The sequence below is a fragment of the Ranitomeya variabilis genome, chromosome 2 (assembly GCF_051348905.1).
Source record: "Ranitomeya variabilis isolate aRanVar5 chromosome 2, aRanVar5.hap1, whole genome shotgun sequence".
NCBI lineage: Eukaryota > Metazoa > Chordata > Amphibia > Anura > Dendrobatidae > Ranitomeya > Ranitomeya variabilis.
In genome coordinates, this window is record NC_135233.1 from 28,834,505 (window position 1) to 28,862,209 (window position 27,705).

The 27,705-nt window shown below is 42.6% G+C and overlaps 1 protein-coding gene across 1 annotated transcript; it reads right to left on the reverse strand.

Moving 5' to 3' along the window:
* Window positions 1–7,168: 7,168 nt before the first annotated feature.
* Window positions 7,169–27,425, reverse strand: LOC143804270 (zinc transporter ZIP9-like). Its single transcript, XM_077282204.1, has 7 exons — window positions 27,117–27,425; window positions 17,620–17,725; window positions 17,135–17,311; window positions 16,879–16,947; window positions 11,912–11,997; window positions 10,813–10,947; window positions 7,169–8,434 (listed from the first exon to the last, which is right to left on the reverse strand). The coding sequence occupies exons 1-7, from the start codon at window positions 27,210–27,212 to the stop codon at window positions 8,195–8,197; spliced, it is 909 nt and encodes a 302-aa protein (XP_077138319.1). The 5' UTR covers window positions 27,213–27,425; the 3' UTR covers window positions 7,169–8,194.
* Window positions 27,426–27,705: the final 280 nt, after the last annotated feature.

The following is a 27,705-nucleotide window of genomic DNA, read 5'->3' on the forward strand; positions in this document are numbered from 1 at the left end:
CTAATTACCCCTAGAGATAGAAAAGGGAAAACTATCTTGCCTCAGAGAAAATCCCCAAAGGATAGACAGCCCCCCCCCAAATATTGACTGTGAGAGGAGAGGGAAATAACATACGCAGACTGAAATCAGAATTTAGCAAAGGAGGCCACTTCTAGCTAAATAGAAAGGATAGGACAGAGTACTATGCGGTCAGTATTAAAACACTAGAAAATATCCACCACAGAAAATACAAAATCTCCACATCTAACTGAAGACATGGAGGGTATATCTGCATCTCCAGAGACACCAGCTTGGCTGAACAAATCCTTATACAGACCAAGCTGGACAAAACATGGAAAATAACTTGAACGATCAGGCCCACAGCATGTGGACTGCAAAAAACAAGGCCAGAACTTATCTTTGTTGAAATGAACAGCAAGCAAGAGAGACCAGGCAGGGAAGTGAATCCTCCAGGAAACAATGGACAACTGGCACTAACTAAAGGGTCAAGCAAGACTAAATAGCCCAGTCAGAATTGCAATAAGTGGACACACCTGATGAATGCTGCGATCCAAAGACAGCAGCGCTACCACTTATAACCACCGGAGGGAGCCCAAGAGCAGAATTCACAACAGATAACACAGGATCCACCATTCACAATAGGTGATGTCACAGCTCACCTCCTCCTCCTGTACAATGACTGATAATTACAGTAGATAACACAGGATCCACCATTAACAATAGGTGATGTCATAGCTCTCCTCCTCCTCCTCCTGTATAATGACTGATAATACCTCTATATACAGTAGATAACACAGGATCCACCATTCACAATAGGCGATGTCACAGCTCACCTCCTCCTCCTGTACAATGACTGATAACCTCTATATACAGTAGATAACACAGGATCCACCGTTCACAATAGGTGATTATTTTTATTATTATTATTATAATTATTATTTTTTTTTTATTGTCATAGCGCCATTTATTCCATGGCGCTTTACATGTGAGGGGGGGGGGTATACATAATAAAAACAAGTACAATAATTTTAATCAATACAAGTCACAACTGGTACAGGAGGAGAGAGGACCCTGCCCGCGAGGGCTCACAATCTACAAGGGATGGGTGAGAATACAGTAGGTGAGGATAGAGCTGGTCATGCAGCGGTTTGGTTGATCGGTGGTTACTGCAGGTTGTAGGCTTGTCGGAAGAGGTGGGTCTTCAGGTTCTTTTTGAAGGTTTCGATGGTAGGAGAGAGTCTGATATGTTGTGGTAGAGCGTTCCAGAGTAGGGGTGATACGCGAAAGAAATCTTGTATACGATTGTGGGAAGAGGAGATAAGAGGGGAGTAGAGAAGGAGATCTTGTGAGGATCGGAGGTTGCGTGCAGGAAAGTACCGGGAGACGAGGTCACAGATGTATGGAGGAGACAGGTTGTGGATGGCTTTGTACGTCATGGTTAGGGTTTTGTACTGGAGTCTCTGGGCAATGGGGAGCGAGTGAAGGGATTGACAGAGGGGAGAGGCCGGGGAATAGCCGGGGGACAGGTGGATTAGTCGGGCAGCAGAGTTTAGAATAGATTGGAGGGGTGCGAGAGTGTTAGAGGGGAGGCCACAGAGCAGGAGGTTACAGTAGTCAAGGAGGAAGATGATGAGGGCATGGACTAGGGTTTTTGCAGATTCTTGGTTGAGGAATGTACGAATTCGTGAAATATTTTTGAGTTGAAGTCGGCAGGAAGTGGAAAGGGCTTGGGTATGTGGTTTGAAGGAGAGATCAGCGTCAAGGATTACCCCGAGGCAGCGAGCTTGTGGGACTGGGGAGAGTGGGCAGCCGTTTACTGTAATGGATAGGTTCGTTGGGGGGGTCGCGTGAGATGGGGGAAAGATGATGAATTCTGTTTTGTCCATGTTAAGTTTTAGAAATCTAGCGGAGAAGAAGGATGAAATAGTGGACAGACATTGAGGGAGCTGATGTCACAGCTCACCTCCTCCTCAATATGACTGATAACACCTCTATATACAGTAGATAACACAGGATCCACCATTCACAATAGGTGATGTCACAGCTCACCTCCTCCTCCTGTACAATGACTGATAACCTCTATATACAGTAGATAACACAGGATCCACTATTCACAATAGATGATGTCACAGCTCACCTCCTCCTCCTCCTGTACAATGACAGATAACACCTCTATATACAATAGATAACACAGGATCCACCATTCACAATAGGTGATATCACAGCTCACCTCCTCCTGTACAATGACTGATAACACCTCTATATACAGTAGATAACACAGGATCCACCATTCACAATAGGTGATGTCGCAGCTCACCTCCTCCTCCTGTACAATGACTGATAACACCTCTATATACAGTGGATAACAGGATCCACCATTCACAATAGGTGATGTCGCAGCTCACCTCCTCCTCCTGTACAATGACTGATAACACCTCTATATACAGTAGATAACACAGGATCCACCATTCACAATAGGTGATATCACAGCTCACCTCCTCCTGTACAATGACTGATGACACCTCTATATACAGTAGATAACACAGGATTCACCATTCACAATAGGTGATATCACAGCTCACCTCCTCCTCCTGTACAATGACTGATAACACCTCTATATACAGTGGATAACAGGATCCACCATTCACAATAGGTGATGTCGCAGCTCACCTCCTCCTCCTGTACAATGACTGATAACACCTCTATATACAGTAGATAACACAGGATCCACCATTCACAATAGGTGATATCACAGCTCACCTCCTCCTGTACAATGACTGATGACACCTCTATATACAGTAGATAACACAGGATTCACCATTCACAATAGGTGATGTCACAGCTCACCTCCTCCTCCTGTACAATGACTGATAAAACCTCTATATACAGTGGATAACAGGATCCACCATTCACAATAGGTGATGTCGCAGCTCACCTCCTCCCCCTCGCACAATGAACTTTGCATACACTCATTAGATGCTTCTAATGTACATGTAGATTTTCTGAAAGAACAGAAAGTCTAAGTCTAGAATTGGGTTTTGGGTTCAGCTGCCCCCAGAAGCAATTTTTGACAGGTTGGCCTAACACAGACTATGAACTGGAGTCATGAGGACATTGATGAACATCAATAAATATCAATAAAGATAAAACGCACGGCGTCATGATTGTTTGTCAATCTGGACCAATTTATTATTACTAGGTGGTCTTCAGTGATCGGGTGGTTTGACCTTTTTTAGCCGATTCTGGTTATTTCTCCTGAGATAAATCAGTAATGGACACAAATATCTCCTAAAGGTCGTATTGGTAAGGAGTCTTATATCTTGGATGCCCACAGAAGCCAAAGCTAAATGATTCCAAGTTTAGGGGTCAGACCCCTGACCGTGCAGGGCACCATCTTAGGCTCTGTGGCTCAATCCGTAAAGTGGCTACCCGCGTTATACCATGACCAATGAGGGCCACCACTAAATGATTCCTAGTGTAATGGGCTGTCCGTTTTGGAAATGCCTTATGGTTAGGATCATCCCTAGAGTAAATGCTAATGACAAGGGTGCTGGCTGCAGAGATCCTCAGCGTCGGCTTTAACCTGGTAGAAGGCACTTTATTCCTCTGCAGCACCTCCACAGGGGAAATGAGGTATTACACACTTCTTATTGAGATCACTAAACAGCCGGGGTCCTAAACTTGTCACGGTAAATAGGCCGCACATAGAAAAAAAATTGACCGGCCACATTTTTAGCCCATTTTTGTCATTTTTATTTTTTTACAGTATTCATCGTATGGGTTATGGTCCAGTTTCATAGCCTGGGTCGTTTTGGAAGTGCCAATAAGAAACGTGTACTTTTTTGTTTAATTTGATACAAAACAGCGATTTTAGCGGCAAAATATTTTTTACATTATTATTATTTTTTTTTTTTGTAACTACTTCCCTATTTAGGACTAACTTTTATTTGCCTCATTGCTGATCCAATATCTTCCAATACTTCTGTGCCGCAGGATGATGCTAGACCAGGCGCCATGATTGCACCGTGTATGTATGACAGATGTCAGAAAGGGGTTAAAATAAAAAAAAAATAAAAAAACACCTCTCCATACTCCCCTACCATCATCTATTCAGCAGCGTGGGAAAGAGACGCCTCCGTCCCGAAACACAGTCTTGGTAGCTCCAGGGCCCTGCGAGCCGCAAATTGCACCCTAAGGCCTTAAATATAAGTGCAGTAACTTCCTTTTGTCACTTCAGCTCATGCACTCAGACGGTAGTCACCCAGACAAGAAGGAAGCGATCACTGGGAAACCTGAGCTCACACAACTTGCAAAGCAAATGGGAGCTTTAACAAGTTCAGGATCGGCCATTTCCCCCCCATTCCTGACCAGACACATTTTTGGGTATTACGGTAATCTATTTTTTTCCCTTTGAGGGCAACATTTAATTGAATATCCTTTTTTGTGATATATAAGGCTTAATTTTTCTATTCTTTTTTGCTGATATCAGGTAAAAATGTAGAAAATAGAAAATATTTTTTAAGGTTTTTTTACGACCACAATGGACTGCTAAAAAAAGTTTGCCTTTATGTTTAATTTATTTTATACATAGGACTTTTTTTTGTGATTTTTTTTTATTTAATTTTACACACTTTAACTCCCCTTCATAAGGTCTTAGACTTTTGGGGTGGTATTAGAACAAATTTAGACATTATGTTTATTATATATAATATAGCATAACAGTCACAGTTATCCCAAAACCCGGCAGCTCCTACATCCAGCAATCGCAATCACTGGGTTGGGAGGTGGAAGCACTGTCAGTGCTACCCAATTTATATACACAAACGCTAGTTTAGTATTGTGGACACAGCAATCATGAAGGTAAAGATGTTAATAAATCATGTTTGCCTTCTCTATGGGTAGTATGAAAGCTGGCTCACACCTCCACAACTTCTTACAAACTGCTTACTCTGCACTGACATTTGACAACGTCAGTGCAGAGTAAAGTGTGGACCACCCAGATGTTTAATGCCTACAGGCGGTCCCAGAAGTAGATAATACACAAAGATATGTAATAAAACTAATGAGATCACATGTAGTCAGTACAGAAGTGTTAGGCAATTTATAAGTTGTACACTTGACATATTCTATCTTGTGCGTAAAATTAGTTTTCTCCTAATACTCGTATCAGTAATCAAAGAGACCAAGACCGCCATTTAGAAGGCCAACATTATTTCTGCTGAGAAATTTGGCTTTGGATGCACCATTTGACCAATTAAGGCCTTAGAGGATAGGGTGTGATTTTTTTGGCAACCCAACACTTAGCTGACTACGAGATGTCCTGCTACTGGAAATCCCACCGATCAGAGATCACGGAGCATGAACCTGGTAGGAAATGTTAGATTTCCCTGCAGTGCCTCCACAGGAGAAACGAAGTAGTACACCGCTCCAACTGGAAAAAATGAGACTGTCCATGAGCACACATATGATTCAACGGGAGATTGTAAGATCAAAATTACTGTTCTAAACGAGTACAGACGCTCGGTGCACCCCTGTGGTGGCCAAGCATTTGAGTGCAGCTTCCCATACTCTTGCTTTTAGACTTTCTCGGCCCTCCATTTTCTTGATTGACAGCTCTGGTTTTACAGACAAGGACACAAATAAATGGAAAACTAGTTGGCGGGAAGGTGCACAGAACTGCTGGGAGACGCCAAGGGTGCAGCTTTGCTTAGTTTGAACAGACATTTTGTGCTGGCAGACTCTCTTTAAATAGGAACTGTGCTGTCCAAAAACTTTGCATAAATCAATAGTACAAGGAAACTTTATAATATATTTTATCAGAGGATCCTGCTTCTTTCTCCACCTGTGTGTCTTCTCACCATCCAACCTTTCCTCCTGAACTCACCATTCACTCTGCAAAAAAACAGCTCAAATCCTTCTTGTGCAGGACAAGATGGACTATCAGCCCAGCGAGGTGTTAGAGTACAACAGGAGGTGTAACCTGTAATGAGGGGATGAGGAAGGAGAGGTGAGGAGCAGCGTGTGAAAATAGGCAGAAGCTGTCAGAGACAGTGCTGAGCTTTCCAAAAAGTCTTTTACCTCACTCTACAGCTGAATTCACAGTTACACTGCTCAGTACTGCTGTATAACTTCCTCCATGATACATCAATGGGGCCCACGAGTTGGAGGGCCAGCTGACGCTTTGCACTAGGCCCCTCTCTCCTCCCATCATCACAATTTCATCAATATCTTCATCCTCAGGACGCCGATACCATTGAATAGTATGGTGGATCAGGGAGCTATCATCAATCATTCAGCATGCGCGTGTCAGTCCGAGACTGCACTGCAGGTGGGATGACGTCACTCCATTGCGCCTGCTACGCTTAACCCTCTGTATTCACACAGCGAGTAGTGATTTCTTTTTTTTAAATGTCAGTAATTGTGGGTGGGTCAATCATACTGAATGAGTGAAAGGTGGGGGCCAATCATACTGAACGAAGGGTTGTTGGGGCCATTATAGTGAGTGGGGGGCCATATAATGTATGGGAGGCTGTGGGGAACTGTGAGGACCCCCATACTAAGTTGGGGACTGTGAGGATCCCCGTACTGAGTGGTATGCTGTGAGTGTCCTCATTCTGTGTGGGGGCTGTTGTGGCCAATATACTGCATTGGAGCCTCATACTATATGGGGGTCCCTATACTGAGTAGAGGACTGTGGGGAGGGGGGGACTAAGGAGACCAATATACCGTTTTGGTGCCCTCATTCTGTGTGGGGGCTGTGATGGCCTTCATACTATGGGAGGGACCTTCTACTGAGTAGAGGACTGTGGAGACATCATACTATAGAGAGGCATATTAAGGGCATCATGCTGTTGGGTATTATACAGTGTAGTTAGCAGCCATGGAGGTTGGCGGGGTAATAGGATCTACAAAGCAGCCGTGAGAACTCCACATATCTAAGACAATTTACAGTACTGTGAATGAAGTTTTCACATCTAGGCAAAGAAATCGGTGCAGAAATATATGAGCATGCACCCGAAATGTATGGAGTGAAGCCTGTAGCAAAACTTAGTTGCGGATTTGCAGCAAAGTCTGTAGTTGAAATATCCAGTATCTGGACAGCCCTAAACCTGTATAAGTGTAGATTGCTGTCCCATCACTACTATGACCAACATACAGGGAGGAGAACAATAGACAAGATGCATCTTTATACCCAAAGTACATCAGATCGGCACTTACCATCATTTCTACATGAATTACTGATCTTATCATAGGTGAGCACTGATGAACAGCAGTTACTACTGATTGTTATTGATCTAGTTTCTGCTCTTAAAGAGACAAATTTAAAGGGATTTAAATACACTTATCCACCCTTTCTTCTTTGATTGACAGCTCTGGCTTCATAGAGCCAGAGAAGGGTGGCTATAGATGGGAACCAAGCAGGTAGGAAGGTGTATATAAATGATTGGCCCCTTCATGAAGCACTGAGTGCCATGGCTTAAACAGTAATTCTGGGAGGTCCCTTTAAAAGGAACCCTTCAGGCCTATTTTACTACTGAAACTAGTGGTCTGGCTGTATACGTCCTAGCACAACGATAAAAATGATACGCGTCTTGTAGAAATCCGATGTACCATTGCGGAGAAATCAAGCTTTTAAGCACATGCAAATAAACCTGGAAGTGCATCGACGCGCCCTGAAGCACTTCAAAGATAATTTGCATGTGGATTCAAAGTTTGATTTTCTCAGCACTGGTACATTTGATTACTACAAGACAGGTATCATTTTTATTGTTGTTCCATGACCTATACATCTGTGCCACTAATTCCAGGAGTAAAATCGCCCTACGACACCCCCTTTAATTTTCCAGCCTCTCAATTGTTATGGATAACTCCTCCAATTTTCTCCCTCGTATTCATTTTGATAAACTTTCCACACTTAGTCTGAAAAAATTCAATAAAAGTAATAACAATATGTATTGGTCCTCGCTCATCATTCTAGAGCCTGTCCTCACATCCTGGCTATCCCATAAGGTCAGGTTTAGGATTACTGCCTCTCATGTCATTATTACACTACAACTCCCCACGTGTACAGCTTAGAAAAAAAAAATAGAATCCATCATTCAAAAAGTTCATCCCCGTGGACTGAAGACTTCATTCACCGGTCACTATCGTGCAGTATCTACTAGAGACATGACGGAAGGCACCGCAGACATTTTCATCCGTCGTGAAGTCCTAAGGAAAGCAGCACCGGGAGAAAGGCTCCGACCACCAGCGTCAGGCTCTCCAACAGTCCCAGGCCTTGGGGTCTGTACTCTGAGGTTTCATGGTGCTGATGCTGCCCCCTGCCGCTAATCTCTGGTAACACATGGACAGTCGCCACGTAAAGGAAAGTTCCGGCAGAGAACAACATTCCGTTTCCCGTCGCACTTAGTCTGTGCTGAAGGGAGCCCCCTGTCTGTGACAAAAAGGGGAAAAAACAAGAATTAGTCATTCACGGTTCATCCAAAACTGGTATATAATAAACCTGTTATTCAGTCCTTATACACTGATGACCAATCTATTGGCCGCGTCATACGTCGTCCCTGGTGGCCCCAATATTTTATCTCCTATTAGTCAAGATCTGCACATTCCAACCAGTGATTTACTCAGTTAATAGTATTTTTTTGTTTACTTATCCCTTCCCTTAGCAATATGTGGACATCTGGGGGATATTAAAAAGGAATATATCATCAAAAAATGACCTGTGCTTCAATGTATTTTTAAAAAATGTTTGCCAAATCTTGCAATTGTCACACTGGCGTCATTTTAGATTCATACTTCCTGTTCATTACGGAAGATTTTGCAGAAGTCTCATAATCATCACAGGAAGGATTACAATGACTATTAACACAACTCGTCCCCCTCCTGTAGAACAACTGCTAACTCCTCTATATACAGTAACTAACACAGGATCCACCATTCACAATAGGTGATGTCACAGCTCACCTCCTCCTCCTGTACAATGACCAATAACACCTCTATATACAGTATATAACACAAGATCCACCATTCCCAATAGGTGATGTCACAGCTCACCTCCTCCTCCTGTACAATGACTGATAACACCTCTGTATACAGTAGATAACACAGGATCCACCATTCACAATAGGTGATGTCACAGCTCACCTCCTCCTCCTGTACAATGACTGATAACACCTCTGTATACAGTAGATAACACAGGATCCACCATTCACAATAGGTGATGTCACAGCTCACCTCCTCCTCCTGTACAATGACTGATAACACCTCTGTATACAGTAGATAACACAGGATCCACCATTCACAATAGGTGATGTCACAGCTCACCTCCTCCTCCTGTACAATGACTGATAACACCTCTATATACAGTAGATAACACAGGATCCACCATTCACAATAGGTGATGTCACAGCTCACCTCCTCCTCCTCCTGTACAATGACTGATAACACCTCTATATACAGTAGATAACACAGGATCCACCATTCACAATAGGTGATGTCACAGCTCACCTCCTACTCCTGTACAATGACTGATAACACCTCTATATACAGTAGATAACACAGGATCCACCATTCACAATAGGTGATGTCACAGCTCACCTCCTCCTGTACAATGACTTGATAACACCTCTATATACAGTAGATAACACAGGATCCACCATTCACAATAGGTGATGTCATAGCTCACCTCCTCCTCCTCCCTTCACAATGACCTTTGCACACGCTCAGTAGTTGCTTCAATACAAAAAGTAGGATCAGAGTCAGTCTATTGCTGCTAATGTTCAGTGGCCATTGTGAAAATTGCAAGACTTCTGTTTTGTTTTTCTTTATAAAACAAATTGTGATATGAAAAAAAAAAAAACATTACCAAAATAGAAAAAAAAAAATTAGCATAAAAATCTTTTAAAACTGCAGATCATTTTAGGATGACAAATTGCCTTTAATAGAGGTCTTGTTGTTTGTGGTGGTCTAGGGGAAGGTTAACATTGGAGGACTGGCCTGTGATAAGGTCTCCTTGGGATACACCTTCATCAACTTTGTTACTCTTCTATTAGTGATGAGCGAATGTGCTCGGATGAGGTGTTATCTGAGCATGCTCTGGTGCTAACCGAGGGTCTTCGGGGTGCTCGAATGATATGTTTGAGTCCCTGCGGCTTTTCGACAGCCATAACACATGCAGGGATTACCTAACAAACAGACAATCTCTGCATGTGTTGTGGCTGCCGATCAGCCGTGGGGACTCAAACATATTTTTTGAGCATGCTGAAGACACTCCGTTAGCACTCAAGCATGCTCAGATAACACCTTATCCCTGCATGCTCGCTCATCACTAGTTTCTATTCCCTGTTAAGATAAGAAACCATCTACAGAGAACGTATCACTAGAACGAGATATGGTCAGACCATGACCGATTACAGCGGCCGTTTGGAGGATTTAGGACACCAAGCTTGGAGCAGTATCGCAGCCACACTGCTGAATAGGTGATGATCGCTGAGGATCCATCTGCTGAGATTCCATCTTAAGAACGCGACTCTGAAGTGATGGTCGGACATTGAGGCCACCGCTCCATTTGTTGCCTGTAGGACTGAGGTCAGCGTCCACACAGAATACATGGAGTGGTGATGCACATGGGTGACCATTGCTCCGTAGATAGACTTCAGTGTCCCATTCTTGGATGATCCCAGCAGCTGGACCACCAGTGATCAGCAACTTATCATTTATGTTCTCAGCGTAGTCCCTGGACGTCCTTCGAGATGGATGTTACTACTACTGCCTTGTCACCGATCGGTCTTCACTTCTTCAATTTCCACTTACCATACTAAGAATTAAATAAGTCGTGATGGTAAGGAGCGGAGCGGCTATTGAAAACGCCAAGAGATGCTTCTGAATTTGCTTTTTCTCCAATCCAGCATGCATGAGAAACGAGACCAGGCCAAAGGCCGCTGGCGCCTGCAGAGGAAACGTCACAACGGAATGGGTAATCTCTCATGTAGTACATTTGTGTATCCTCGGGGGCTGTCCTTAAGGGAACCGCTCCTCACCCTTTATTCCCAGAGCGAGAAGGTATACATTGCATCCCATTCAGCTCAACATTGGATTTCTACAAGCTTTTAGATGCTGTTGCTGCTGCTTATCTTGGTCCAGGCAGTACAAGAGACTTGTTCTTGACTGCCATCTTTATTAGGTATACATATAATAATAATAATCATTTATTAGGACATTGGCTTGGCAGTGACTTAATCCGCTCTCCCCTTACAGGACACAGGAGCATTCGGCCAAGCTGAGCTTTCATGTGTGTAGGGAATTCGGGAGGGACAGCCGGCGGACGATCTCTTAATCAGGTAACCGTTATCTAAGGCTAGCTTCACACGCACGGTGCTCTGCACTGGATTTCTACATTTTTCCTTTGGTATTTTCAAACTGTAAGCTGCCTATCTTGGTTCAGGCAATAAAAATTAAGTAATTTATGGTTACTCGCAGAAAACTCCATCTTTATAGTAGTGTATAAACCGTTATACCTATAACCGCATGGTTTCCTTTGTTAGAAAGTGTTGGCATCCTACTCATTGGGTGTTTTTGATCAATTGCAGTCTAACTCCAAGGACTCGTCTGGATGCAGTCATGAGAAATATTTAATTTGTCGTATTAGCTTGTTTTAGGGTCATTCGTGCAATAAGTGAACATTTACACACGGTGAGGTTTTATGCCTTACTATAAACTACATCCATTACAGCAAAAGTAACCCCCGCCTGTGCCACATAAGAACCTAATGCATGGTGAACGCAAAGGATGAGGCCAAGATAAGCAGGGCATACACAACACACTAGAACAAGCTGAAGAAAGGGACATCAACATGGATTATTGTGCCAGCTATTTATTTATAAGTCACCTTTTACAATTAAGTTTTGGTTACCTTGTGTAATATTACTGCAAAGAAGACTATGACTTGTACCGACACCTGGGAAGATGCAACTGCGGCTCCAAGAGCAACACCATCAGCTGTGGAGCAAAATGAAAAGCGCTTAGGTACATAATGAAGACATGCTTCTCAAATTTATTTCTGGGAAATCCGAAGATTCTACAAAATGTTCACATGGGTTAATCATGATGAAAAAGGGTAACAGATTAAAAGGGCGAGATGCATTGCAACATCTTGTGTTAAGTAATACTCTAACACAGTAGATATTTTACTACAAAAATACTGCCCCTATGTACAAGAATATAACTACTATAATGCTGCCCCTATGTACAAGAATATAACTACTATAATACTGCCCCTATGTACAAGAATATAACTACTATAATACTGCCCCTATGTACAAGAATATAACTACTATAATACTGCTCCTATGTACAAGAATATAATTACTATAATACTGCCCCTATGTACAAGACTATAACTACTATAATACTGCTCCTATGTACAAGAATATAACTACTATACTATTGCTCCTATGTACAAGAATATAACTACTATAATACTGCCCCTATGTACAAGAATATAACTACTATAATACTGCTCCTATGAACAAGAATATAACTACTATAATACTGCCCCCTATGTACAAGAATATAACTACTATAATACTGCCTCTATGTGTAGAATATAACTACTATAATACTGCCCCTAAGTACAAGAATGTAACTACTATAATACTGCTCCTATGTACAAGAATATAACTACTATAATACTGCTCCTATGTACAAGAACATAACTACTATAATACTGCTCCTATGTACAAGAATATAACTACTATAATACTGCCCCCTATGTACAAGAATATAACTACTATAATACTGCCTCTATGTGTAGAATATAACTACTATAATACTGCCCCTATGTACAAGAATATAACTACTATAATACTGCTCCTATGTACAAGAATATAACTACTATAATACTGCCCCCTATGTACAAGAATATAACTACTATAATACTGCCTCTATGTGTAGAATATAACTACTATAATACTGCCCCTATGTACAAGAATATAACTACTATAATACTGCTCCTATGTACAAGAATATAACTACTATAATACTGCCCCCTATGTACAGGAATATAACTACTATAATACTGCCTCTATGTGTAGAATATAACTACTATAATACTGCCCCTATGTACAAGAATATAACTACTATAATACTGCTCCTATGTACAAGAATATAACTACTATAATACTGCTCCTATGTACAAGAATATAACTACTATAATACTGCCCCCTATATACAAGAATATAACTACTATAATACTGCCCCTATGTACAAGAATATAACTACTATAATACTGCCTCCTATGTACAAGAATATAACTACTATAATACTGCCCCCTATATACAAGAATATAACTACTATAATACTGCCCCTAAGTACAAGAATGTAACTACTATAATACTGCTCCTATGTACAAGAATATAACTACTATAATACTGCTCCTATGTACAAGAATATAACTACTATAATACTGCCCCTATGTACAAGAATATAACTACTATAATACTGCCCCTATGTACAAGAATATAACTACTATAATACTGCTCCTATGTACAAGAATATAACTACTATAATACTGCCCCTATGTACAAGAATATAACTACTATAATACTGCTCCTATGTACAAGAATATAACTACTATAATACTGCTCCTATGTACAAGAATATAACTACTATAATACTGCCCCTATGTACAAGAATATAACTACTATAATACTGCCCCTATGTACAAGAATATAACTACTATAATACTGCTCCTATGTACAGGAATATAACCGCTATAATACTGCTCCTATGTACAAGAATATAACTACTATAATACTGCTCCTACGTACAAGAATATAACTACTATAATACTGCTCCTATGTACAAGAATATAACTACTATAATACTGCTCCCTATGTACAAGAATATAACTACTATAATACTGCTCCTATGTACAGGAATATAACCGCTATAATACTGCTCCTATGTACAAGAATATAACTACTATAATACTGCTCCTATGTACAAGAATATAACTACTATAATACTGCTCCCATGTACAAGAATATAACCGCTATAATACTTCTCTTTTGTATGAGAATTATGTTTTGTATGTGGCATAGAAGTACGCTTTTTTAGTACAGACAGAAGCCAAAACGTCCATCAAAAGAGCTTTGTAGAAGCCTCAGGTGTGGAGGGAGATAAATAGGCTGATTTAAGGTGTAAGTCCCAGGCAGCTATAATAAGATACGAGTCCTGGCCCTGGGATAATAACAAGTGCAGTCATTACCGAATTAATCCACTCTCATAATCCTATTTACCAGGATCCGGTCCTGATAAAGGTGAATTAATCACGTAATTGTTCCTAATTTATGAAGAACAGGCCATTCCTGTTAATATCAGAGTATGGTCTGGTTGGGTTAATTATGGTAGTTTCTGTTGGGTACAGGATTGGATTTAGAGTTAAACTGTAGATATATACAACATTCAGAACACACAAAATCGTATCTACGCTTTTGTATTGAAGCATCTTCCATATCCAGCTTTAAAAATCCTCAAAATAAAGGGCTTCCTCACTAGTGCCCTCCAAGGACAGTCCGTCATTTTTGAAGTCAGCAGATTTAGGCTTTCGCACCTTGGCCATATTACACTTCTGTTTTGTATAGACTTAATGACACACACAGAGGGGAGCATGGAGCCTTTATTCCTTTGAGGGCATGAAGAAGTCAAGTTATGGTACACTTGGATGCCAAATAGCTACGTAAATATGGCACCTGACATAGCTTGGAAACTCACGGAGACTACGTGGTTCTAGTGTAGTGAGTCATACAATCCCATGGCAATCTGCGGAGAAACCTCAGAAGCCTTTAAGTTGACTCCCTCACTAGTGCCCTCCTAGGGCAGTCACTCATTTTTGAGGATGGCCCTATCTAGAATTAAAGCCTTGGCTGTTATTAGACCTATCTTGTACAGGTTCATAATAGGGAAGTCGTAGAGGAGCATGGCGCCTTTACGGTTACTCTTTATGTCTCTAAGGACGCATATAGACATTAATTTGGGCCGTATAGGACTTTGTAAAGTTGTAATTTGCAAGGAAAACCTGACAAAAATCTATTTAAAATTCCTTGCAGCGCCACCACAGGGGGAAATGAAGCATTACACCTAGTGACCGATGCTCTTTGTAGCCACTCACTTCTCTGGCTGATTCATGGAGTTTCCATAAGAGTGACCCCCTTCTGCTGATTTCCGATTCCCTTATAGGGTTTCTAATTGTTTTAATTTTGCCCATGGGACAAAAAAAAATATATAATAATAATAATATTATTAAGTAATTCCAGACTTCCGAAACAGGGATACTATTTTTTTTAGTTTAGTAACCCATAAAATAAAGGATATCCTGTCCTTGAGGAGTTAAATCGCAAAAGACAGCCATGGGAATAGAGAAGTAGAGAGGACACTTTTGTCACAAGTTTTCCCCTAAATGATGACTTGACTTCTCCGTTTCTGTCGTCTCGTATGATTTAGAGAAATTTAGGAGATTTTTCAAATTTTATTGGTACCAGCAGGATCTCGATTATATGAGGCAGCCATTTTTAGGGCTGCGGGAACCTCCTTCAAAAGGCATAATAAATTCATTTCAATATGAAAAAAACATAATATATAAAATTAGCCAAAAATAAAGAAATGTTATAAGAGGAAAGAGTGGGTTCGGGCCCTTGAGGATGATGATGATAATTAGTGAGACTGTCGAGTACATCATCTGAGAATCCATCAATGAACTCATACTGACAGAACGCTTGTAACTCTTATCTGTCGTTTTCTGAGTCTCCTCTAAGCTGATTTATGGCCACATCAAGATTCAGCTTAAAGAGGTCCTCAGAGAAGGAGATAAAATGGAGTACATTACATGATTCAAACTGAAACCTGTCCTAGTCACGTGTTAGACTGAAGACATACAGCTCCTGAGACCTGTGTCTCAACTGCCATGAGTTGTATCACACATACCTCAGTCAGCTGGAAGCAGGGCTGCTATATGCGAAGAAATATATCTATTCCTTACTGATCTCAAAGGGTGATGTTATCTCCAGCTTCATCCTCCTGAACGTCTATTTTTTTTAGTTGGGAAGCAGTCAGTCTCTGTGCACTGCTATAATGTGGTCAGACTGAAAGAGGATGAAGCTAGAGATTTCCTTGCTGAGCACAACGTGGGTTAAAACATATTTCTTCACATATCACAGCCGTGCTGAAGGCCTCCGACTGAGGTATGTGTGATACAGCTCATGTCAGTTGAGACACAGGTCTCGGGAGCTGTATGTCTTCAGCCTGTACTGACAGGCTGCAGTATGAAATATATCAGGAACTCCATATAATCTCATACTTGGAGAACTCCTTTAACCATCATGTAGCCTGAGGTCTTAAATCAGCTCAAAGGATTTCAGAAAACAGTGATAAATACTCCATCAGGATGAACGCACTGGCTGATTCTCAGAAGACTCATTCTGTAGCCAGCAAGAGATGGTGCAACACAGAGACCATAGACGGCAAACTGAACATTTTTAAAAATGAGATCCAATTGCAAAAAAGATTTTTAGGCTAGATTTTTAGGCTAAAATATACGCATTTATGGAAAACAAAAGCCTCTGAACAGTGGCGTAACTTGAAACTCATAGGCCCCAGTGCAAAAGTTATCACGGGGTCCCCAATTATAGCAAGTCTTTAATAGTATTGGTCTTTTTAAATAGCCCAAAAGGGACTTTTTGGGCCCCCTAGGCATCTATTGCAGTTATGCCTCTTCCTCTGAAGGTGTCCATGTCTTAAGTGGCATTCCCATCTCAGACATGTATGGCGCAGCATTAAACGAGGTGAATATTATATGTGAAGCATGTCATAACTATGTGTCACCTGCTGCGTGGATCACCAGGCCCAGTGTGGCTGTTATACTGGTACCGGCCGACATTCCTGTCCGGGGATCTACACAAAGAAAACAAACAAGATTTCAATATGGAGCAGTCAGGGTCCCCCGATCCAAGACACATTTAACCCCAAATATGGCGACATATGTGTATCTCCCATTCATGTAAATGGAGAACCCCCCCTCCGCCAAGGACTATATAAGGGACCTTCTCATTCCCAACAAAATCCACCATCATCATCTCACCATGATAGGAGCAGTAGCTGCTGATCTGATCCACAATGAACATAAGGACAAATCCAGTGACCAGGAAGACCCCGATGAAGAAGTGCGGGGGCACAGAACTGATCTCGGCTACCTCCTCCTCCACAGTCTCCGTCAGGTTCATATTCTGCGCAATATTTAGACATTTCTCCGGGGAACCTGCGAAATTCAGCGGAATCAGAAAGAGAAATCTCATCAGGCACCGCTTATCAGATCACTGCTGAAACTTAGAACCTCGATTTATCATTTGTATAGAAGTTATCTAATGCTCGTTCTTATCCGGTGAGAAAGCTTAAAAAAAATAAAAATTGCATATATTTCACATCACAGATTCGGCCCGGGGACTGTTTGTGCTGGCGCTGACTCCGACATCTCGAAAGATTAGTGGTGGTTGGATGCAGCCAAGTGAAGTATAAAACATCCTGCCCAGATACAACAAAAGAGTTCAGAGCATTCGTTTTTCTAACCTTTGGAGGAGCCGTCAAGCAGTTCAATCCCTTCTGGTATGATGATGGCCAGCGCGGTCCCACAGAGTAACCCAGCGCCCAGGACGCTCACAAACTGCAGCTTTTTCTGCAAGAGATTAGGACAGAAAATCAGAGATTGGAGCAAATAAAAGATCAATACAAAAAAATTACTGTAGATATCTTGGAGATGAAAAGTTTACCGGCTACTGAAAAATTGCACCAGGCAGTATGGCAGCCGCTCATCTCCGAATTTCTACTGAAGTGGGTGAAGACAGCTATGGTAAATTGGCCCTTGCAGTAGTTATATGCAATGGTGAGAAAAATTAAAGACGCAAGAGTCAGAAATGTTCAGAATCCCATTGATAGATCTCGTACGTCCGTGCGGCGAAGAGAACAAAAGGGTCGGGTTTGAGCTTTGTTCTATAGAAATCGTTTTTATATTATAATCACAAGGACGATTTCCTCATTTGTCGCCTTCAAAGTCCGGACCTTCAGAACAGACTTTACAATGAAGCTTTGATGCTTTTCATAGATACGACGCCCTGGGTCATTCAATATTATATTATTACGGCGGCTCTGGGTGATTGACCCACGGCACCTATTAATTAGGATAATGTGCTCAATAATGAGGAATCTAAAGGGTTACTCTAGATTACACAAATTATATGCTTTTTATTTGATCGGTGCGGGTCTGACTATTGGGATCGCCAGAGCCCAGTTTCCCACTTGTTTGCGCGACCACAGCAAGGTAGAGCGGCTGAATTTTGTGCAAAGTGTTCCTGCACAAATATTTTGCAGCCTTCCATGTTTGCTTGGTTACAGTTTTAAAGCAGCGGAAGGGGTGTAGAGGGAGCGGGCACAACCTACCAGGACACAGATCACATTTATGACTAGTTGTAAGGTGCCAACTCCAAAGTACAATTATTGACACAGGCTTTACAGCAGCTGCCTGACATCACCTGCAATTCATGAGCAATTCCATTTCCTGCTAGTTATATATAAAATGACACATTCTAATGACTGCATCTCACATACCGGAGGAGGGTCCCCGCTCATTATCTCCCACTAGAAGTCACGGCATAGAACTTACAGCAAATCAGAGGTATCGCTTGCTCAGTCTCAACTGCGATGCCGGAGTTTTCAGTGCCAGCAGATCACAGCTGACCAGATAGGACAACTTCTGGCCATATGCCGATTTTTACAGCAGAGTCCAGAGATGATGTCAGGACAAATAGACGGCTCCGGGCATGACTGTAGGTCCGACATCGTGATCACATGGTAAAAAATGCTCGGAGACCAATTATATGTACGTTATGCATCACACTCATCCAGGAAGCTGGTTTCCAGTGGTTAAACCAGTTTATTTATTGTATACAGACGCCTAAGTAATTAGCTAAGACTTCAGGATCTAAACAAGGAAGGGTGGGAAATTACAGACTGATCAATTGAGAAGCAATTACAAGGAATCTCACATAACAGATGGCACAAGATCCAATGCAAGTCAATAGTGTAGTTCACATGAACACTTGTGTGTATATACAACACAAACAGCATGCACTAATCCGATATATTTAACCTCAATGGTTGCATTTCAGGAAACAACACATGTAGATAGCCACAATAGTCAGTTCTTGACCTTATCTTTTGTATTAAAGCATCTAATCACTGCAAAGGTCATTGTGAAGGGATGGGGGAGCAGGAGAGCTGTGACATCTATTATGATTTGTGGATATTGTGTTATCAGTTGCCTATAAAGGTGTGTTATCAATCATTGTACAGGAGGAGGAGGAGGTGAGCTGTGATATCACCTATTGTGAATGGTGGATCCTGTGTTATCTGCTGTATATAGAGGTGTTATCAGTCATTATACAGGAGGAGGTGAGCTGTGATATCACCTATTGTGAATGGTGGATCCTGTGTTATCTACTGTATATAGAGGTGTTATCAGTCATTGTACAGGAGGAGGAGGTGAGCTGTGATATCACCTATTGTGAATGGTGGATCCTGTGTTATCTGCTGTATATAGAGGTGTTATCAGTCATTGTACAGGAGGAGGAGGTGAGCTGTGATATCACCTATTGTGAATGGCGGATCCTGTGTTATCTACTGTATATAGTTGTGTTATCAGTCATTGTACAGGAGGAGGAGGTGAGCTGTGACATCACCTATAGTGAATGGTGGATCCTATGTTATCTACTGTATATAGAGGTGTTTATCAGGTATTGTACAGGAGGAGGAGGTGAGCTGTGACATCACATATTGTGAATGGTGGATCCTGTGTTATCTACTGTATATAGAGGTGTTATCAGTCATTGTACAGGAGGAGGAGGTGAGCTGTGACATCACCTATTGTGAATGGTGGATCCTGTGTTATCTACTCTATATAGAGGTGAAAACACAAAAAAGCACAGTAAAACCAAAAACACTCTGTTGCAAAAAAAATCACAGTAGACAGCAAGTGCTGGTAAAAAGATGGAAAAAACAGGGTATTTGGTTGATACGTTTTTTGCAAAAAATGTATATTAAGCCGCTCTACCAAACGTCAAGGTATACCCATATCAGAGCAGTCCTAGCTAATGTATGTAATCCCTATCTGATGTATTTAAAACCTGGTCATATGTACCTCTATGAGCAGGATTCAGAAAAGGAATGTCCATGTGGACACGCTGGACAGAACGGCTCTGTATATAGAGGTGTTATCAGTCATTGTACAGGAGGAGGAGGAGGTGAGCTGTGACATCACCTATTGTGAATGGTGGATCCTGTGTTATCTACTGTATATAGAGGTGTTATCAGTCATTTTACAGGAGGAGGAGGAGGTGAGCTGTGATATCACCTATTGTGAATGGTGGATGCTGCATTATCTACTGTATATATCTACTGTATATAGAGGTGTTATCAGTATTTGTACAGGAGGAGGAGGTGAGCTGTGACATCACCTATTGTGAATAGTAGATCCTGTGTTATTTACTGTATATAGAGGTGTTATCAGTCATTGTACAGGAAGAGGTGAGCTGTGACATCACCTATTGTGAATGGGGGATCCTGTGTTATCTTCTGTATATAGAGGTGTTATCAGTCATTGTACAGGAGGAGAAGGTGAGCTGTGACATCACCTATTGTGAATGGTGGGTCCTGTGTTATCTACTGTATACAGAGGTGTTATCAGTCATTGTACAGGAGGAGGAGGTGAGCTGTGACATCACCTATTGTGAATGGTGGATCCTGTGTTATCTACTGTATATAGAGGTGTTATCAGTCATTGTACAGGAGGAGGAGGTGAGCTGTGATATCACCTATTGTGAATGGTGGATCCTGTGTTATCTACTGTATATAGAGGTGTTATCAGTCATTGTACAGGAGGAGGTGAGCTGTGATATCACCTATTGTGAATGGTGGATCCTGTGTTATCTACTGTATATAGAGGAGTTACCAGTCATTGTATAGGAGGAGGAGGTGAGCTGTGACTTCACCTATTGTGAATGGTGGATCCTGTGTTATCTACTGTATATAGAGGTGTCATCAGTCATTGTACAGGAGGAGGAGGTGAGCTGTGATATCACCTATTGTGAATGGTGAATCCTGTGTTATCTACTGTATATAGAGGTGTCATCAGTCATTGTACAGGGGGAGGAGGAGGCGAGCTGTGACATCACCTAGTATGAATGGTGGATCCTGTGTTATCAGTTGTCATTGTAATCCTGCCTGTAATGGTAATGAGAAAGCTGAAAACTTTCTGCAATAACATGATGTATACAAAACAAAACAAAAACCCCCACACATTATAAAAGCTACTACTATGAAGTGTACTAAAAGGGAGTTTTTTGCTGTGTCTGTGGCAAAAACCTTGCCCCAAAATGCACAAAAAAAACAATTAAAATGTGCGCGTTGATGCGATTTACATGCAAAAACGTGCTAAAGAATTGACATGATGCTTTTTCTACATTGAGCAGGAAATAAAAATACAACGTGCACTATAGACATGCTTCACCCATTCAAATGCTTTTTTTTTTTTTTTTAAATGTGGATCTTGGCTTGGAATTCCGGCCAAAAACTGTGCAAATGTACCCTTAAAATATTTAATATACTTTTTCAACTCCCTTATTATGTGTCCGGTGCATAAAACAAAAGAAAAAAGAAAAACCGCAAATTTACAACTATTTTTGCAGAACTGTGTGTCGCTATAGTTACAGACTACAACTTTGAGTAGTCTGATCCAGCAGCCATGTCCGTCGATGCCCCCATCCACGTGTCATGGCCTGGCAATCACCCAGGATGGTATACATGAGGAGCCGCTGCCCGGCCTGACATCCGCGCTCCACTGATTACTGTACACAAACCCGTTAATCCGCCTGTCACACTCCACTATTACACAAGCAAATATCTCCTGGTCGTCTCTCCCGCAACGTTCCCGGGTTCATTCTTATAGTAAGGGAACAGATGTCATTGTGAAATTGGGGGCGCACTTTCACACTCACCCCCTGTTAGTAGGCAGGTGAAGTGATTCTGCGACATGGGGCTGCATAGGAGCTGTGTACACAAAACGAGAGACTTTCAGTTAAAAAAAATACATATTTTCAAGGTCATGGTTTTTTTTTTTTTTTTGTCAGTTTAGATGTATTGCAGTAGTATTAAAAAAAAAAAAAACGGTTGCAAAATTATACACACCCTTTATTTAAAGGGAACCTATCACCCCGTTTTTTTCGGTATGAGATAAAAATACTGTTAAATAGGGCCTGAGCTGTGCATTACAATAGTGTAGTTTGTGGACCCCGATTCCCCACCTATGCTGCCGAAATACGTTACCAAAGTAGTCATTTTCGCCTGTCAATCAGGCTGGTCAGGTCGGATGGGCGTGGCTTCTTCCCCCAGATATTGCGTAGTTTTCCGTTGGTGGCGTAGTGGTGTGCGCATGTCCAACGTCCCCAATCCTGCACGGGGGGGTGAAAATAGCAGCGATGTCCGTTATTCCATTGGTGGTCGGTGGGCGCGGCCATCTTCCTTTGGCCGCGCGTGCGCAGAAGCGGCGCTCTGCTGGCCGCGGCTTCAGGAAAATGGCCGCCGCGATCTCCATCTGCGCACGCGCGGCATCCCGCGGCCATTTTCCTGAAGCCGCGGCCAGCAGAGCGCCGCTTCTGCGCACGCGCGGCCAAAGGAAGATGGCCGCGCCCACCGACCACCAATGGAATAACGGACATCGCTGCTATTTTCACCCCCCCGTGCAGGATTGGGGACGTTGGACATGCGCACACCACTACGCCACCAACGGAAAACTACGCAATATCTGGGGGAAGAAGCCACGCCCATCCGACCTGACCAGCCTGATTGACAGGCGAAAATGACTACTTTGGTAACGTATTTCGGCAGCATAGGTAGGGAATCGGGGTCCACAAACTACACTATTGTAATGCACAGCTCAGGCCATATTTAACAGTATTTTTATCTCATACCGAAAAAAACGGGGTGATAGGTTCCCTTTAAATTCACAACAGGCGGGATAACACCTGTTCCAATGTGACATAAACCTTGGAACAAACATTTGGTCCCACAGGGTGAAATATTCCCCTGAGGTCCTGGCTAATAAGCAACCGGTGTCTGTGGAGGGTGGACATCACCTGTTCTGTCTGGATTATGGGATTATACACCACCAGCGCCCTTTATAATAATCCCCTTGTCGTTTTACAGATGCTTCCAGCTCCCTGACCACCTTATGGACAGATGGCGGTGTACAGGGCACTGCGCGCTACGGATGGGTTTATTATACACTTCTAACATATGATCATTTAGAGAAACTTTATAAATCGTTATCAAATGTAATAGCAAAACTGTCATTATTGCCTGTAGCAACCAATCAGAGAACAGCTTTCATTTTACCAGAGCAATTTAAGATTTGAAAGCTGCGCTCTAATTGGTTGCTATGGGCGACAAAGACAGTTCACTGCTAAACAGGCTCTAGGCCCTTATAGGCCTCAGTCATCAAAGCCATCTAAAATAACAAGAAAAAACGTCATCCATAGCAACCAATCAGATCTCATCTTTCATTTCTTAGAAAATGCTGGTAAAATGTAAGCCGAGCTGTGATTGGTTGCTATTATTAACAGACAGTTTTGATACATTTTCCCCAAATTGTGGGTTTTCGAGTGTACAGGGCCTGAGAGGCCAAAGCATGGTTATGGCTGAGACTCTTGGCCGCAATCATCTGGCCGAGAGGCACATTCATTTAGATACTACGCAATTCAATGCAGCAACCCCCAAAATGAAAGACTCAAACTTAAAGGGATATTCCAGTTTATGGAAAATATCACATTTTTTTCAATTCGCAGTGATACCAAATATTTGGTTTTTTTTTACATTTAATTTACACTCCAGGCAGTGGTGTAGAGTCCAAGAGGTCCCTGTGCAAAATTTGGACCTGGACCCCCTACTGTTGCATGTTGATCAGATGTATGGGTCCTTGTGGTATTCTAAATCCAAGTGTCACCCCTCCCCCATGTAGTAATGTCCCCCATCTTGGGCTCCTTCCTGATATATATGTCCATTCTAATACATATGTTCCCCATCCTGGTATATATATCCTTTATTCAGGGCCTATCCTGGTATATATGTCCCCCCCTCCTCCTGGTATATGTCCCTTATCCTGGGTCCCATTGTCAGCTGTTGGCTGCTGCTTGGCCGTCAGCGGGTATTGCAGCGCACACACCTGGCAGACGCGCATCCAGTTGAAGTTTGCACTGGCTTTGGCAGGGCCCTCACCTGCAGGGGCCCGGTCGTGACCTCTATGAGCGCAGTCATTCCCCCCCTGATAGTGATGAGCGAGTGTGCTGGGATCAGGTGTTATCTGAGCATGCTCGTGTGTTATCCGAGTGTCTTCGGCGTGCTCGAATAATATGTTCGAGTCTCCATGATTTCCGTCTGTTAAACAGCCACAACACAGGCAGGGATTGTCTGGTTGTTAGGCAATCTATTCTGCTGGGAATCTGGACAGAGACATTCACGTGACTGAAGCTGATGAAGCCATCGTGGAGACTCTTTTACACAGGTCGCAGAAACCGTATGGGGAAGAGCGGTCCCTAATGTAATTGGTCCCCATACAGTTCACACATGGTCACTGTTATTGGGAACAAGACAAATTACGAACGCCCTGTTGTCGGCCTATGTAAAGGGGCTTAAGCCTTAGTCACACGTCAGCTTTGGTCGCTACCCTTTTTTTTCCACGGACTCCTCATACTCTAGTCTATAGGGCTTTTCTTAGGGACCTGTGCATTAAAGTCCACGGTGAGAATCACGAGCAAGTGGCAACGGAAAATCCAACATATTTAGAAACTTTTGCAACTCGCAATGTGCCACTACAGCAAATCAATAACTGCGACGTCGCATGCAATACCGCATTCTCAATATCGCGAGACACATGATGCCGTGCAATCTTAGGCCACGGTCAGTATTTTACAGCGGTATTTGTGGCCAAAACCAGGAGTGGAACAATCAGAGGAAAAGTCTTAGGCCCTATCTGCACACATTGCGGATTTGCCTGTGGAATTTTCCATGCTGATTCTAAACCTCTTGGCAGAAAACGCAGGTCAAAATCTGCGCGTTTTTTTATGCTGATTTTTTTGCATTTTTCCTGTGGATTTCATGCGTTTTTACCCCTGTGTTCTCCTATTATGGAATGGGTGCAGAAACGCACAAAGAAGTGACATGGTCCTCTTTTTATTCCGCTGCGGATTCCATGAGGAATTTTCTGCACAGCATTTTTATTTTCCCATTGATTTACATTGTACTGTAAATGATATGCGTTTTTTTCTGTGCAGAAACGCTGCAGATCTGCAGGAAATCCGCAACGTGTGCACATACCCTAAGGGTACGTGTCCACGGTCAGGATGGCCGGCGGTTTGGACGGAGCGGCAAACTCCCTCCGACCTAAGCTCCACCCCCTTCTGTGACACGATGATGCCGGATGTGTTCATTGCACACATCCGGCATCATCGCACCCCACACATAGGGCCCTGTGTTATTACTTGCGGCGGCGCAGCGTCGCCGCAAGGTAAACGGACATGCTGCGATCTTAAAAGACGCGCCACATGTCCGGAATCGCAGGGCCGCCGCGTGTGTGTTTCCATGCATAGTGGAGACGGGATTTCATAAAATCCCCTCCACTATGCTGTAACATCTGGACGCTGCGTGTTTGACGCGGCAGCTCTGCGCAGCGTCAAACACGCAGAGTTTCCTGCACGTGGACACATACCCTAATAGAGACCCGTCACCACTTCTGAATTATCTCCCACTCCTGGTTTTGGCTACAAATACTGATGGAAACTGCTGACAGTGTGAACGTAGTCTTATTACTACGATTTTGTTTTCATCACATCACGTCCATGCTGTCCTGTGCCCAGACATGCTGCAGTTCACGAAAACGCAGCAGCTTTCCAAATCAGCCAGTAAAATAAAACCAATGTGTGTGCGTGAGATTTCTGACATCTCAGAGACTTTGCTGATACTGTAAAACTCAGCTTAAAATTTGCATTAAAAAAACAAAACAAACAAAAAAAGCCTCAACGTCTGAATATAGCCACTAAGCGTTTTTTTCGGCTTTTTTTTTTTCTGCAGCAAAACCAGATTTCTTGGCAGGAAAGAAGCAGGTTTTCCTTGTTTTTTTCTTGGGTTATTATTTTTTTTTGCTGGGTTTTGGCATGCTAGATTTGTCTCTTGTGCATACTGATAAAGTTTAGTGTTGGAAAAAAAAAAAAGTCCTATTCCACAGAATCAGGATTTGGCAGAAAAAACTCAGCAACACCTGATGCCTGCGTTTTTTGGTGTTTTCGTTTTAGTGGTTGTTCACCACCCATTCATTTCAATGGGTGAAAAACGCTGAAAGACGTGACGTGCTCTATGTCCAAAAAACGCTGCAAAGTACAAAATACTGATGACAAGAAAAACGAGCTGTGTGCACGAGATTTCTATATATATAGACTTTGGTGGTACTGTGAAGTGCAGCTGAAAATTTGCATAAAAAATGCTGCAAAAAAATCCCCAAAAAACAATTGCATGAAATAAATAGAGTTTGTTGGCACTTTTTTACCCCCCAAATGCATCATTACTATTCCCTAGCAACCAGGCAACCCCCACATGTACTTATGCTGGCTATCAGATGTAAATCATTCAGCTGCGGCAAGAAAACTAAATCTCCGAGCACTAAAAACACTCGGAGGACCCCCGAGCGTGATCGAGAAATCTCGAGTAACGAGTATATTCGCTCATCACTAGTCATTATCCATTGCCAGAAAGCAGTAGGTGGCCCTGAATGTGACTGATTCACTATGATGCTAATGATGGCGGGCACACAGACTGGCACATCCCAAGGTCTACTATTTACAATAACATTGCCACATTGTAGCTTCACACACAGATACATTGTATCCGCAGCAGGGCAACATTCCACAACCTCTGCACTAGTTATTAACCCCTCACTGCCAGCACCCTGCACAAACCACAGCACTCACCTCGGAGAGTTTCACCGCTAAAGGGATCAGACCCAAGAGAAAGCAGCCCAGGAACATGCCCAGGGATATGAGGAAGACAACAAGCAGCCCATCCATATTGGCAGGAGGGCAGGGAGCTACACAAGGGAGGCAGCACACAGCTTCACTTCATCTCCAAGGCGAGGAGCTGCACACAGGGCACAGGCTGCTCCCTCATGCTTCACACGTCGCCTCCTTCCACCCTGCAGCCAACAGCAAACTGAATGAAAACTGAAGCCTCAACTTGTTCAATAGGGTGAGATCATTGCAAAATTCTCAGCTTTGCAGCGCCATCTGCTGGACGCTAAATGTGAACTGCAACTAAAAAGACACTGCAAACTTTCGCCCTCTGTTGGCTGTCAGTTGGAACTGCAATTATGAACACGGCAAACCTGCGCCCTCTGCTGGCTGGTCTGCAGGAACTACAGTTTTGAAAACATTGCAAACTTGCGCCATCTGCTGGCTGGTCTACGGGAACTACAGTTTTGAAAACATTGCAAACCTGCGCCATCTGCTGGCTGCTCTACCGAAACTACAATTTTGAAAGAATTGCAAACCTGCGCCCTCTGCT